At 39.7% G+C, this 14,859-nt stretch overlaps 1 protein-coding gene across 1 annotated transcript; it reads left to right on the top strand.

Annotated features, from left to right (window-relative positions):
- Positions 1-48: 48 nt before the first annotated feature.
- Positions 49-14,358, top strand: LOC101864660. The gene is made up of 6 exons (XM_005089583.3): positions 49-150; positions 7,419-7,553; positions 8,879-9,072; positions 10,010-10,155; positions 11,577-12,421; positions 14,127-14,358. Exons 2-6 carry the CDS (start codon positions 7,431-7,433, stop codon positions 14,157-14,159), a joined length of 1,341 nt encoding a protein of 446 aa, XP_005089640.1. The 5' UTR covers positions 49-150; positions 7,419-7,430; the 3' UTR covers positions 14,160-14,358.
- The last annotated feature ends 501 nt before the right edge of the window (positions 14,359-14,859 follow it).

The raw sequence follows: 14,859 nt of genomic DNA, 5'->3' as shown, positions 1-14,859 counted from the left end.
ATGGTTTTACAAATTGTACGATGCAGGTTAAAAAGTTGAATAGGCTAGGCTAAGGAAACAAAGAGAAAGGAAACGAATGTTTTCTTCCGTCACATTTACGACGATCGACAGCTTAATAATGAATGAGAGATAAACAAACTGTCACGCAAGGTAATTTCCGATCAGATCGCCGACTGTAGTTTTGATCGGGGGGTTCCAAGGCCCAGCCGGTGGGATCAAGGATCGCTTGTCCGATCGGCAGGCAGTCGTCAAAACTTCACACCTCTCATCTCAAATGCTATCCTATATCCTGTCTGATAAGATGATATGGGTCAGTCTTACTTATAAATATTTTTACCACTAGTGCTTGCCTTTCTTAGGACCACTATTTGACCTCTCCTTTGATTCCACCCTTAGCCCCACCCACCAATGCCACCCCTCACTGCCATCATATGTAACAAAGATTCAAGGAGCTCTTTTCTCGGCTGGCCGTACGATCAGGGCGGCAGGCATTGGTCAATCTAATTTCACACCTCTGGCTTCTGGCTACCCAGGAAAGTTTCCGTAGTGGCTCGCTACTTGAGCACTCTCACGAGAAGTCGTGAGATTTCACACCCACACTACACTGCATTGCATCGCTCAGAGGTCACATGATGGGATAACATCTACCCCCAAATTGCACACTCCTCTTCCTCGGCCAGCGGCATAGCCATAGCCATAGCGTTAAGTTTAGAGCCGGCAGAACCAAACTTGCGAGTTTTGTTTCAAATCAAGGTTGAGCGGGCTAAGCATTTTCCGTCTTAGACAGGTGAAACCCTCGGAAGGGAGCGGATTTTTCTTGCCGTTTCCCCGTTGGACAGGTTTCCGTTTTATACAGTTAAATAAAGAGGAATATAACAAGGGGGGAGCGGGGAGATTCCGTTAAGACAGGTTTCCGTTTTATACAGGTTTCCGTTAAGGCAGGTTCGACTTAGTTTAGATCTAGATCTAGGAATCTAGGCTTATAATATGTATAGATCTAGATCTAATAGAATCTAAAATGTAGTTATTCTTGGCCTTGTTACGAAAATTAAAAGTGAAACTAACAGGACAGTCACAATTCAACAAACTAAGTGACTACATTTCAGTGAAACTGAGAGTGAAGTGATTAGGCCTACTGAAAAATGGTAATCGCGCCCACTGGTTAAGTGACAGTAGTTTCAAAATGAATGATATAGATTCCAGCAGGTAGTTACTGTTCTGGATGGAAAACTAGTCTAATGCGTTTCTCATTTCTATGTTCATGTTACATTGTTTATCCCCATTGCTGCCTCAATGGACTGACTAAACACACATTTTTAGCTATTAGACTTAAATCTTTGCCCCCTCGGGATGCTGATCGGCGACGGTAAGAAGCCGTCCCTTTTCCCCACGGGACGCCGATCAGCGTCGGTGTGATATAGGGTGTACCGCACTTGTATCCTTGTCCGTTGGGGTGTTGCGTGCTGCGTGGGTGGAAAGTGTTAAGTCAAGAAGTCATGGAGTCAATGTATTAACCCTTAAGATTCTGGTCCCTGATAAATGTTTGTCCGATAAGCGCAATCCCGCGCGGCGCTCCACAGCTGGTCCCTGATCAGTCGTCGTCCCGCGCGGGCAACGCATTTCGTTTAGGGCGGGGTCTGCATCTGTGTGCTAAAATGTGTGTGCGTCAGTCTGCTTGTGCCTGTGTGTCCATCTGGAACTTACTGCATTGTTTTGCAACGCGAGGCGTTGGTAGAGATAACAGAGCGTCAGTTGAGACGTTCATCCAATGAAATATGAGCATTTTGACCCAGTTAGACACTTGAGGGACTCGAAAGGATATTCAGGAAATAGGACTTTCATCTTTCAATGCAAACACCTTTCCTCACTTTTCAAACAATCTAATTCTTACACCAAACGTTGTTTCCTGATGTAAATAATCATATTTGGTGGTTTTTGAACCATTGTCCTACCAGAGGGAGAAATTTGAGAGCAACTGAATAAAAAAAATATTCGGAAATTATCCCATTTTTTCCCTCTTTCGAACAATAGCTGATAAGCAGCTGTTCGCAAGTTCATTCATAATAGGTGTGAAATCTGGAAAACTCTGGAAAAGTTATTCGATTTGGTGTAACTTCCAATCTCAGCGTCTCTGATCAACCGACGAGGAGATAATGGGATTATTCGTGTGATCGTAACACTTATTCATTGATCGTATCAGTTTGCTGTAAAAGATGAGGTGTTTCCCTGACCTGCCGCGGCACGCTCGCGTGACCGGTGTCTGACCCCGGCGCCCTGCGGCACAAGCTCGCGGGCGACGTAAGTGGGTCATCGATCGATAAGAGCCCTCTTCCGGTTAACCCCGCAGGACTAGAGTTAAGGTCATAGTCATCAAGGTATATTTTGTCTGGACTCAGACTAGAAATGTGAAGTAGATTCCTAATTTAGGCAAGACTGGCATTGAAGAGAAAACTGGGTTCAGTCTACTTTTATTTCAAGTTTTGAGGTGTAGGCCTATTCATCATTGCCTTTTTCACCTTGGATCAGTATTAGGCCATGAACAAACTCTTTCCACCTTTCCCTATTGTGGGCGAGCCACTTGAGGTCACTCCATGTCTTCCTACTTTTCTGTACATCCATTTCTGTGACTCTTCTCCAGGTTCCACGTGGTCTTCCCCTTGAAATTTTACTCTGTGGGTTCCAATCTAACACTTTCCTTGTTATGCAGCTGCTTGCCTTCCTGAAAGTGTGTCCAATCCATCGCCAACGCTTTCTTCCCACCTTATCTCTGACTGAGCTCTTCTTAATACTTTGAGGTGTATTGATCATTATTATTTTTTCTAGTTTTTCAGAAAGCTTCTCTGCTGTTGATGTCCAATTTTAAAACCCTTAAGCTAATACAGTAGTCTCTTCCTCCAGTGCTTGGGAACAAAGGAAATGCAGGATCTTAGGGATCTAAGCTTACCATGATCTAGGCTCACAACCGGTAAAATGGTCTCCTTTTACTTTATAATGGAGTGACGTCATCCCTGGATGGGCTTATGACTCATGGAGAGCAAAGAGTGGTCAACCTTGATGGTCAAGTCACAGTGGCATAGGCATGCCATTTTCACTAATCATCCTATCGTGAGTCTCAAGATACCCTTGTCCTGCTACTCCTTCCCTTTACCGGTCAAAAATTTATAGCTTTCCATCTCTGACCAAGTTGCTCAGTCTTTTTTGTCACACACTTTTGTGTTAAATTTCGGGTCACGCAAATATGGGAGTAGAGATAACTGCTGTAATGGTCACGGGAGAGTTCACAGTTCGATGTAATCTCACTTGATGTGAACTTGTAGGCCCTACCCACCTAGCGTGTGATGTACTTTTAGGTGGATGGCTCAGAAGCGAGTGCATTGGCGAGTTGATACCTCAGTGATCCAGTGTGGGGCAAACATTGTACCGTTTCATAGAGATTTACAAAAGTTGTGATCACATTCACTAGAATGGCTGATCTATCATGCAAGGGGCAATTCAATTATCTGCAGATTTTCACTCTTGGTTGATCTGTTACGCCTGCCTGGGTTTTTGTTGCGTAAATTATGATCTGAAATGGGGGGATCTTTGCCGAATATAGACCTTCAGAGTGGGATCTTTGGGTGACTTTTGTGTAGTAAAAATGTTTTCCTAGAACTAAAACTACAGGATCTGAAATGAACCAGGATTGTAAATGGTGGGGGTCTTAGATAAAGACTACTGTATCTCAAATGTTCTACGAAAAGTGATAGTTTTGTCAAAGTCAGCTCAGTCAAGAGGACTGTACCAGTTGGGGTGAAATTTGAAAACCTTACTCGCTGACTTGCTCTGAATATATGTTACAGAGTGGAGCTGCCACAGAAGCATTTCTTAGGAGCCTTTCAAACTTAATTGAAAGTGTGAATTTATTATTTCAATTAAATGACGTAATAATGATAATTATAAAAATTTTATAATGCCAATTTACTACAGTAGTCTCCGCCTAAGATCCCAACGCTTATGATTTCGGTTCGCTTAAGATCCCGCTGTTTTAAGAAAACAGAATTTTTACTCCAGTCGAACCTGCCATGACGACCACATGTACAAACGGCCACTTTTTGTGTCCCCCATTGCGTTTCTTCTTTTTATAATTTAACTCTGTGTAAAACGGGCACCTGTCCAATGCGGCTGCTGCCACCATATTTTAACACACAATCAGTTTCACACCGAATAATAACACCTGTCTTAGACGGCCACCTTAGTGACTCCATTATCTTTTGTCATAAATTATGCATTGGCCCCTGGCATTGTGGGCAAGCCTTCATAATCCAATCACCTGTCGTTGTTAAGTAGTCCGTTCTACGATCATGTGGTGTTGGCCCCTCCCACAGTTGACCAATAGTAACAAATTTTCTGCTGATGGTGAGGTAAGCGTGTGATCCTTCATAACCCATAAGCTCCGCCCAGAACTCATAGTCACAGTCATAAATCATCAGTGAGATGAGTCGTCACTGTTTACCCAGTCTGTAACAAAGCAACAAAGGACATCAACATGAACTTGCAACAGAAGCGTCGCTCGTTATCAGAGTGGTGGCGACCCATGTGTTTCGTTTTATTGTCACCCTTGCACAAAAGCAGCAACAATATCTAAAAGCAAACAAAAGACAAACCAATGAAAACAACAGCAATGTAGATACCTTCGGTTGGGACCTCAGAAAGGAATGGTTTGGGTTTTTTTCATCTTGGTCAGTCCTGCCTAAGATGGCCGCCTGTCTTTTACAGCCACTTTTCTCTTGGACAGTGGGTGGCCGTCTTACACAGGTTCGATTGTATAAAAGTTACCTCTAAGATCCTGCTCTGATTCACTTTGAAAGTCTACATTCGGCTAAGATCCTGAGTTTCAGATAATAATTTATGGAACAAAAATGTGAGTGGGCACAGCTGATCAACCAAGGGGGAAAAGTTGAGATCATTGAACTACCCATGGCATCAAAGATCAATCACTCTCATGAAAGTGATCAGATGAGTGTTGTAAAACTCTATAAAGCGGTATAATGTTTGCCCAAGACAGGATCACACGTAGGTGTGAACTGACTGACGCGTTTGTTTTCCCCAAACATCACACTCGCATCTGAGTTCCCCACCTAAACTTACATAATACGCTGGTTGGGTAGGGTCTACAAGTTCTCTCATGACGGGATTACATCGAACTGTGAACACTTCCTTGATCATAGTAGCCTTAATGTCTCTACTCCCCAATTTGCGAGAGAGACTGAATTTTAACAGGTGTGACGACAACGTAATGGTGCGTAACTACAAAGGCAGGGGGAACTCAGTCAGAAATGAAAAGCTATACATTTTGGACAGGTAAAAGGGAGGGGGCAACTGGATAAGCGTAGAACTTGAGACTTACGATAGAATAATAAGTGAAAATTGTACGCCTCATGCACCCACCCAGGGGTCACGTCAGACCATTTCAGAGTGAAGGGAGACCATTTTACCAGTTGTGGGCCTTAACATGGGTCACTAAAGATTCTTTACTTGGTGTGTCGGATAAGATCCCGTTCGCCTAAAATCCTGCATTTTCCTTGCTCCCAAGGACCGGGATCTGAGGCAGAGACTACTGTATTTGTGTTCATGTCTTTGTGAATGACGCTGAAAGCTCTAAATTTCTATGCTCCTGACTAGACCAAAATGAAATTTATAAAAAACAACTCACAACCTTTCCCTCATTTTCTTTGGTTTTACTTTTGCACTGAAGTTTTATTTCAACCCATGTCTCTGCCGTGTTGGCCCAACTCCTCACTGTTGCACGCAAATATGTGTGAGTTAGAATCTAAAGTATGTATTTTATCAAGTATTTTTAATTTCTATCTTTCTGCTGGGATGCTGCATCCCACTCAGTCCGGCTCAGTTGTTCGGCTATAGCAGGCTTATAATAAATCCGAAAGCCCGATCTCTAGTAATGTATTGTATAAAAGTTTATTTATAGCCGGCATTCGGAATAGGCATGCTTGGCTATAACATTGATGAAATCCGAAAACAGATGTGTCATGACGCTTTGGAATCAGGCGCTTTTCAATTTTTGGGTATAGAGTTAAAGTTATTGATACCATCTTAAAGCTTATTCATTTGCCTGCTTTTGATGTATATCCATCTATCTTGAATAGAAGTTGATATAAATTTATGATTGAGAGAGATAGAATCACCTGGTTTCAGAGGTAAAATTAACAATAAAATGGCTGCAAAGTTTGGAAACTTCAAGCTCTGTAGCGTCCTTGGAAACTGTGAATTTATATTTTTGTGCCTTTATTCAATGTTTTCAGTAATATCCGGATATATATGTGTTTTTAAGTGGACATAACAGGTTTGGAATCCCCCCCAAAAAAATTCAATATAAATTGTCAAATGGTCAGAAAAAATTTCAGTTTCTTTGATTTCATTATTTTGACGAACACCTTATTTCAATTCAACATAATTCCACTCAAATGGACTAGATAAAAAGCATGGGTGGTTGGTGGGTGCTCTGGTGTGGTTTGCTTCTTCTTTCCTATCAAACATCTATCGTCCTTATCTCTCCTTCTTCTTTTTTATGTTTGTTACTCTCTTGTAACACCTCTAATCTCCTGGCGCTCATATGACCTTATGCAGTTGCGAGAGCTGTAAAACCTCTACTTTAAAAAAAAAAGATAAAAAGCAAATTAAGCAAAACAGCATCCATGGCATATTGTACCTACATGACCCACAAGAGGCGTTAGTTAGTTATAATGTATTATGCCATGTATATAGGGGAGGAAGGGAGGGGGAAAGCTGGATGCAATGTGGTGTTAATTCAGATTTTCCTATCAATGACTTGAGTGTCTTAGCATGACCTCTGTCTGGCACCACATCTTAAATTGTGTCCTTGTGAGGTGGCGAGACCTGTACTGTAACAAGAACATGATTGAATTAAAAGTAAGCACTTGGTGCTTGATTTACTGCAGACGTATAATGTGTGTTCCTTTTCCCTTCTGTGATAACTTTAAATTTTAAAATTTTGAATAGTTGTAAAGCCCATAGAGCCTGCTCTAGAACATGATGTGCGCTAAATTAATTCAATAATTACTTTCATTAGGTTACATCCTGTGCATCTCAATTAATGTCTAGTCAACCTCCTGGAGACTAAGGTACTAGAAAAAGAAAGAAAAGGATGAGGAGCAAATAATATCGGTGGAAATGAAAGCAGAAATAACTGCTAAATTAGTAATGGGTATTCTATGGGGGGAAAAATGATCACATTGTTAATCATTAGTTACAATGTGTGTAAATATGATCCCCGTCTATAACCTTAGGGTTTGGCTATAACAAGGACATCACATTGGTCCCAGTAGTCCTGATATAGCCAGGGCCTAGTGTTGTAGCTGTGTTATGGACATGACGATTTTGTACAATGTTGTAATTTTTAGTTTCCAGATTTTATGACTGATGACAGCAATGTCATGGCATCATCTGACCCTGAAGTCCCATCCCATCATGTAAAGCAAGAAGTTTGTGCCACAAGGAAACCCTACAGGGAAGGTAGACATGCAAAAGCAGTTAAGGTAATTCTAGTTTTTTGTTAGTGTTAGTTGTGGAAATGTGCATAACCTGTCTAAGATAAGATAAGACACATCTTTATTGTCCAGATCCTGGCACACTGGTTTGGTGTTTCACCACGTATACACACACACACACACACACACACACACACACACACACACACACACACACACACACACACACACACACACACACACACACACACACACACACACACAGCAATATAAACAATGATAATCTTAAGCTAGATACATACTCAATGTTATTCTGATGCATGCTCTAAGGTCATATGAATATTTTTATCACAAGATGGTCAAGATGGAAGAATTTTGATGGATGATGGTAGAAGAAAGCACCTTCTGTATCTTTCTTTGTTACAGATCAGAAGCCTAGGTCTTTTACCTCTAACTGATCATACTGCATTTGATTATATATGTCAGTGATTTTCAGATGAGTTATATATTACAGTCATAAAACTTTCATCTCAGCTACTAGTTACCATGGTTGTTGAAGTTTTCTTACAGAAGAGATATCAAAAAAGGTCATGTACCATGTCAAACTCATCAAATAATTCCCATCTCTTCACTTGTGGATGGGAAGAGCCTATCTTAATTTTTCTGGAGCAAAACTGTATATAATATAAAGCCATTGCACAGATGAAGGGCACACTGGAATTGGATAGAAGATCATGTTTATAAAAAAGAACACATTCTTCAAACTTCAAAACTGATGCAAAGGTAGTATTCAATATAATAATATAAACCTACCTAAGAACCTAAAATAGTGGGATTTTCTGGCACACGGGAGACCTTAATTCAGTTCCTGTCTGGAGAGAATTTTTATTGAGTATCTTGGACTTTCTATTGAGACATTGTGTTCCTTTACAAGTTTGATGCCTGCCTTTAATTGGTCTAACTTGTGTCGATGAGGGATTAAAACACCTGCATTATAAAAAGAACAATAAAAAAAACCAAACAGCCTCCCTACCAAGGATGAGGTCTACTAAAAACTATTTTCAGGCAGACATATCCGTAAAAGCAAAACCTATTCATAAGAATGATCCCCAAGGAGAAATGAGGCCTTAAAATTTGAGTTTGCACATAAAATGAGTAAGTGGAAAAGTAATGAAATGCATTTTATGGCCCTCAAAACTTCTTAGAGAAAAGTTTCTGGCTTTTCCATACACTAGATTATCCCAAATCAATCCTTTTCAAGCACTATCAGAAAACAAAAACCATGATTTTTAAAAAGTCATATGCACTTCGGTTGTCTTTTTAAATAAAAAGATTTATTTAGAGTCGTTTCTTTCTTTCAATTTTTGTGGCAGGTTTACACTGTGAACAATGAGTCCCGATACATCCTCATCCAAGGTGTCCCCTGTGTTGGAGCCACTAAAAATTTAGTGGATTTGTGTTCCAAATTTGGTGCAGTGGAAGAGCACCATGCCTTAGACGAATACCCCTGTGAAGACAAGTACACAGAAGTTTACTTATTCAAATATAAAAAGATTCAGTCCGCAAGGTAAGTAGTTAATAAAGGCTGATATGCTTTGCAGTATCTCCTTGAAAAGAAAAACCTCGAAAAAAAATAAAGACAGTATTGTACTGTAGTATTCCGAAAAATGTTATTTTGGTTAGAGCATATATAGAGTGTGTGTAGAGCTAGTGGATACTTGTATTTGATGACAGCTTGGTAGCAGAACAGAGTCAGCAGCAAAATGCAGAGCCCATTATTTTCCTGTATGGTTTCTTAGCTTTATAACAGGTAACATGAAAAGTGATAAGAAATAAAGGTTGCCACTTTTGTAGAATTAGTAGGAAGATGAGTTGGGATGGATGGTGCACAGTTAGTCTCTTGATTAGTACGAACACTATATTCTGTTTGTCTCTAACGTATGTTAGCTTCTAATATATTTGTTCATGCACAGCATCCCTTTTTTTCACTGTGTTGACCTCGTTTTTACAACCCCACCCATGGTTATGACCAGCTTTTTAACTTATGACTTGTTTATTACAAAACACAAGTATCAAAATAAGAAGTGTCCCTTTAACTGGATTATACAGTATTTCATATGGTCATGTTTTTTCTTCTCTTTTTGCTTTGGAGTTTAGAGGCATGTATATGCTGTTCTATTGTTCTGAATCATAAAGAGATGATTGTGTATGTGTGTGTGTGTGTGTGTGTGTGTGTGTGTGTGTGTGTGTGTGTGTGTGTGTGTGTGTGTGTGTGTGTGTGTGTTTGTGTGTATGTGTGATACATGTGTTGTGTTCATGTTTAAAGTCAGCCACTTCTAGGCTGCTCAGTAAATGAGAAATTAGCTTTTTAGTAGTTATTGTAAAATAACTCCAGCCCTATTTAGTTAAGTAATGTGGCAGCGGAGAGGTTAATTAATACAAACCAATATAATAGTTTTATTCTTAGGTTGTTAAAGATTTTTTCTTTCTTTTACAAATTGCAGATTTGCCAAGAGGAAACTAGATGACTATTCCTTTTTTGGTGGTGCACTTCATGTGTGCTATGCCCCAGAATATGAAACTGTCTCGGAGACAAGAGAAAAGCTTCTAGATCGACGCAGAGTTGTTGCTTATAAAATCAGGCAACATGGTGAGATTTTTATTGTTTAACAGATGGCATGCACTTTACTGTCAAGTGCTGGACACACACACTGACACAGGCGGAGAGGAAGGCAGATGCACACAGCCGCGCGCGCAGACATAGGATCTAGCCTAGGCCTAGGGCAAAGCTACACATGACCAAAAAAAAAATACAAAGAGAGTCGGGGAGACGAGAAAGAGAGGCTGGCTGTTATTTCACTTTTGACCCTTGCTATCCATTCATCCTGATTGTGTATCTCATGCGAGGTGGGATGAAGGCGGTGGTATAAGTGGCACAGTTGGCAGTGGTACGCACAGGCAGTGTGTAGGCCTAGCGTGCTGTATCGTGACTGGCCGTCTAAATTAAATTTTCATTTCCCATTCAACCACAAAACAAAAACAAACAAGCGAACAAAAACTACCATTGCGGGTGTCTAAATAACAGTGCACACTTTTGCGGGACCGCAATAGGCCTACTTACAAACAAAGGGAAATAGCACGGGAAATTTTCTACATGAAAATCTCAGGATTATATCTACTTCGTACTCAAGCACGCTTAAGCTTTCTCCCAACGACCGTGCTTAAAGCCGGCATGGACTGTATTATATTTGGAGTTGGAGAATCGCCATTCAGTCGGAATGCAAAGTCGATCACTTCAAAAATTGACACCCATGCTTTCGAAAGCTTCGCCGAAAGATGAATGGCTAAATACCGTCTTTTCACTGGCAGAGAGCTACAGAGCTTTGAACAGGGTTTTTCGTGGTATATTTTTGGCCTTTTGCTTTTAAATAGGAAGCCTTTGGAAATAATGTACAAAAATTTCAAAGATCGTTTTTAACATGAAATATAAATATGTAAACTTCCAGCTTAAAAAGCTACCAATGGGCAGATCATATATTTTCTATTAAAATAAAATTATTGGCTTGGAACCATTTTGCAATCCTTCCTTGAAACTCAAAAAGCATGTAACCCTCCCCTGGCCTGAATTTAGTAATATTTGATTATATTAAAACAGCTGCCATTTCTTTAAAATTACCTGAGAGGTAAAAGAATGGTACCACAATTCTCAGGAGACAAAGGCCTTCCATATATATATGGAACAGATAATTTTGGCATATATAGCTTCTTTTAAAATTTAGTTTCTGGTACCTAATCTTATTATGACACCTTCACAACATATGGGATGTCCAGTGCTTTTCTTCTGTATGTATACGTCTTTTTAAAAAACAAGTATCTTGTCATTTAGTCTGATGGTTTGCATTCTTATCAAAATGAATTGTAGATATTACAACAAATGCATTGTAAAGATTATACAAGTGTTCCACTCTCTCTCCTTTTTTTTCCCTTTTGATCAGCCTTTCTAACATTAATAGACATTTACTGTATATAATGTACATTGTCTGATGCTTTTCATTTCAATTTCACCTACAGAAGCAGAGCAAAAGATGTCGAAACAGGCCACGCCATCAACAAATGCTAGGGAGGTAGCGACCCCCACACCTGTTGCAGATTCTAATGTAACCACCTCAGGACTTGACAATGGAAATATGAGACATAATCAACCTGCCCAAACATCTACTCCATTGACTTTAGCTTCACATGCATCAAGAGTGCCTCTGCCTCAGACATTTCCCCCAAGTCATGGGAATGTTAATCCAGCCGTACCGACTCATACACATTTCTCTGCTCCTATCACCGCTCATTCTCAAAGAGGGCAAGTCTTGGCATCAGAACCCACCTTTGAGCTGCCACTGCCTCCTCAAGCATCATCGTTCATTCCTCACAGTGTGCGTGGCAGAAAAACATACGAATTTTCACGAGTGCCATCAGCTCATGCAACTCTGCCCTCAGGGTTTGATGGAAGGTTGAACACCAAAATTGATACCGGTAACACTACCATACTTCCCAAGATGGCCGACCCACCTTCTGCACCTATATCCTCTTCAACATCAATGTCATCCAGTACAGGGGTGAAGATTGCCAAAGGAAAATTGGACAGTACTACTGTGATAGTTAAAAAATATAAGCCCCAAGGACCTGCTCCAAAATTTGTACCCAGACAAGCCGTGAAACGCAAAGCCACGGATACTTCTGAACTGCCTCAACGTAAAAAAACCGACGGGCTTGATCATGAAATCCGCCAAAATGCTTTCCAGTTAGGTCAGTTGCAAGGGCCTGAAAACTTGGAGAAAAGTACTAAAAACCCTGTGGTGCCCCCAGCTTTGAACAAATCTGTTACTGAGACAATTCATGCCATTCGCAGTAAAATCTCACAGGTAAGGATGTTACTTTATGAATGCATATAGCAGCTCTGGAAAAATTTTGCTGTATGTTCCTAAATCATTTCTGATATTTTGACTATTTTTCAACCATCATCTTGTTTAGATGTTAAGTTGCCATGGTTTTTGTAACACCAGGTTATCTTGATATTTCTGTGCTTGTGAATTCCCTTGGGTTTTCCTGCACCAAATTTTGAGCATTTTACCATAAATTTTAAGTCATCAGAGGTGTCTGCAGTGTATTGATTAGACTCTTTGCTGTTGCATGAAGAAGATTTGAATTTGATTCCCACAGGGGTACGTTATTTTGTTGAGTATCAAAATATCTGCATGGACCCTGTATCCCACTCAGCCTAGGTTGTTCCTGATTAATCCTGGTTTGAAAACAACACATTGACAGACAAAATGGGTGCCGAGGTTACTAATAAAACAAAGAGTTGATGGACAGGCCAATTATATCAAGTCCGGCTCGTAGATGTTGACTGGAGGTAGCCGGATTTGATTATCACTTGCAGCATTCTTCTCCATCAGTACGTCCAATTCTAGACAGGAAATGAGTCATCACTCTTACCGAGACAGGAAAAATAAAGATTTTAAATGTTAAAATTTGCATCAAATCGTATTTTTAAGTTAGATTAGAACTCAGCGTACTCGAAAACTCGCGGGTGCGATGGATTTGCAATTTTCAGTGTATTTATGATTTTTTAATTTTTTTTTTGAATAATTTTTTTTTCTTCGATCAGCCACACACAGACACACCACAATGACATGCTTTCACACAAAAATTTAGGGTCATTATTAAGTGAGGATTTTCACATTTGTTTCTTAGTCTGTTTATAAAATAAAATAAATTGCAACTGATCAGTGTCTACTGTACCTCCTTTTTCACAAATGCAACAGAAATGCTAATCATTATTTCCTAGACAGTGCCATTGTATCCAATGAGGTCAATCCCCGAAGGCGACGGAATGGCGGGTCAGGTGCAGTATAGTATAAATGCTTTTGTATCCTTTAACCGCTTTCAATTTGCAGACACCAGGCGGACAGAGCTAGAATATTTTCGGCCTTATGCGACATCAGGTGCAATATTTTTCTTTTGGGAAAATGATCTATCACCAACCTATCTTGATGGTTATGCTTGTGGCTTTCCTGGGAGTTTTCATGTGCCACGTTGTGTTTGTTAAATTTTTCTCAAGGCATGTATATTATATCTGTCCCTGTGGTTTTATACACCCCGCATAATTTAGCAAAATTTGATCATTTTTTTGCATAATTTCTTATTATTTTCCTTTATCATTCTATTTTAAAATGAACAGAATAGCATTATTTCACTTTTTTGGGCTCAGTTTGCATAATTTCAGAATTTTTCTTGCATAAAACGATGGGGACAGATTATACATCTGCTTTTCTTTGACTTTCTACCACATGTACCAAAGTCTCTCAAACTCAAAGTGTATAGTATGCTGAGAAAAACCTTGTAGTCTTTCATCCTTGACCAAGATGGTGTTCTTTACCTGCCCATCAGCCTTAGAAAAAAAGTAAACAAATGACCATATATATATATGTATATATACAACCAGGTATGTCGGAATAAGAGACAAGGGCTGAGTTTATGTTGCTTACAGAAAAATAAAAGATCTGGTGGTAGAAAGAAGTGCATGAGGACTTTCCTTTATGTTAAATCTTGTTTTTTTTTCACCAGGTGATAAATGCCAGTGTGAAGAAACAGACATGACATCTTGCTGTTCAAAAGTTCGAATTAATCTGGAGGAAAAGAATACTTTCAAAACGCTCAGATGAAAGCGTCAAGGAACTGAACCTAATCTTAGTGCATGTTTTATGTGTACTACCCATAATGCTTTTTTTTGGGTGTGGAATGAATTGTTTTTTTGTTGCCTGCATGCAATAAAAGCAAAAGCTTACAGTTTCCAAAAGTTATTGTGTTATTTTTAAGCCTCGGTCATATTTGATTATTACTTACTCACCTCTGATTCTGATCTTTTTGTTGTCAAGTATCAATTCTATTGTGACACATTGAATTTGGTGCCAGAGAGACAAATTTTGTGTAGTAAGGCAAGACAAAAGAGGGACATGATGATGATAATAGAGAGGAAGAAAAGTAGAACCACAGATGCTTCCCCGTCGCATCAAAACCACACAGAGGACAATAATTTAGCTGCAATGGAATCATTACCTCAACAATTTCCATGTTGTGAAAGTTAAGTTAAACACTATGATACGGTGGAATCCATTTATAACGAGTCCTGAAATAATTAGAAGTCTGTTATAAATAAAGACACTACCGTTTCTAAAAAGGGAGTGTATACAGACCTGGTAACCGGGAACAAAGTCACAAAGTATACAGACACGGTAGGGGAACTCTTTTGTGATTTCGGAGAGTTTCAGCGCCCTCTTGGCTCAGGGTAGACCTAGGT

The sequence above is a fragment of the Aplysia californica genome, unplaced genomic scaffold (genome assembly GCF_000002075.1).
Source record: "Aplysia californica isolate F4 #8 unplaced genomic scaffold, AplCal3.0 scaffold00007, whole genome shotgun sequence".
NCBI classification, from domain to species: Eukaryota; Metazoa; Mollusca; class Gastropoda; order Aplysiida; family Aplysiidae; genus Aplysia; species Aplysia californica.
Note: the sequence above shows the minus strand (reverse complement) of the source record. Positions and strands in the feature narration are given on the sequence as shown.

Excerpts from the sequence above, each read along its gene's own strand:
- LOC101864660 (XM_005089583.3), top strand. The coding sequence starts at position 7,431 with ATGACTGATGACAGCAATGTCATGGCATCATCTGACCCTGAAGTCCCA. Across the intron at positions 7,554-8,878 it reads GACATGCAAAAGCAGTTAAG|GTTTACACTGTGAACAATGA; the intron begins GTAATTCTAGTT and ends TTTTTGTGGCAG. Across the intron at positions 10,156-11,576 it reads TTATAAAATCAGGCAACATG|AAGCAGAGCAAAAGATGTCG; the intron begins GTGAGATTTTTA and ends TTTCACCTACAG.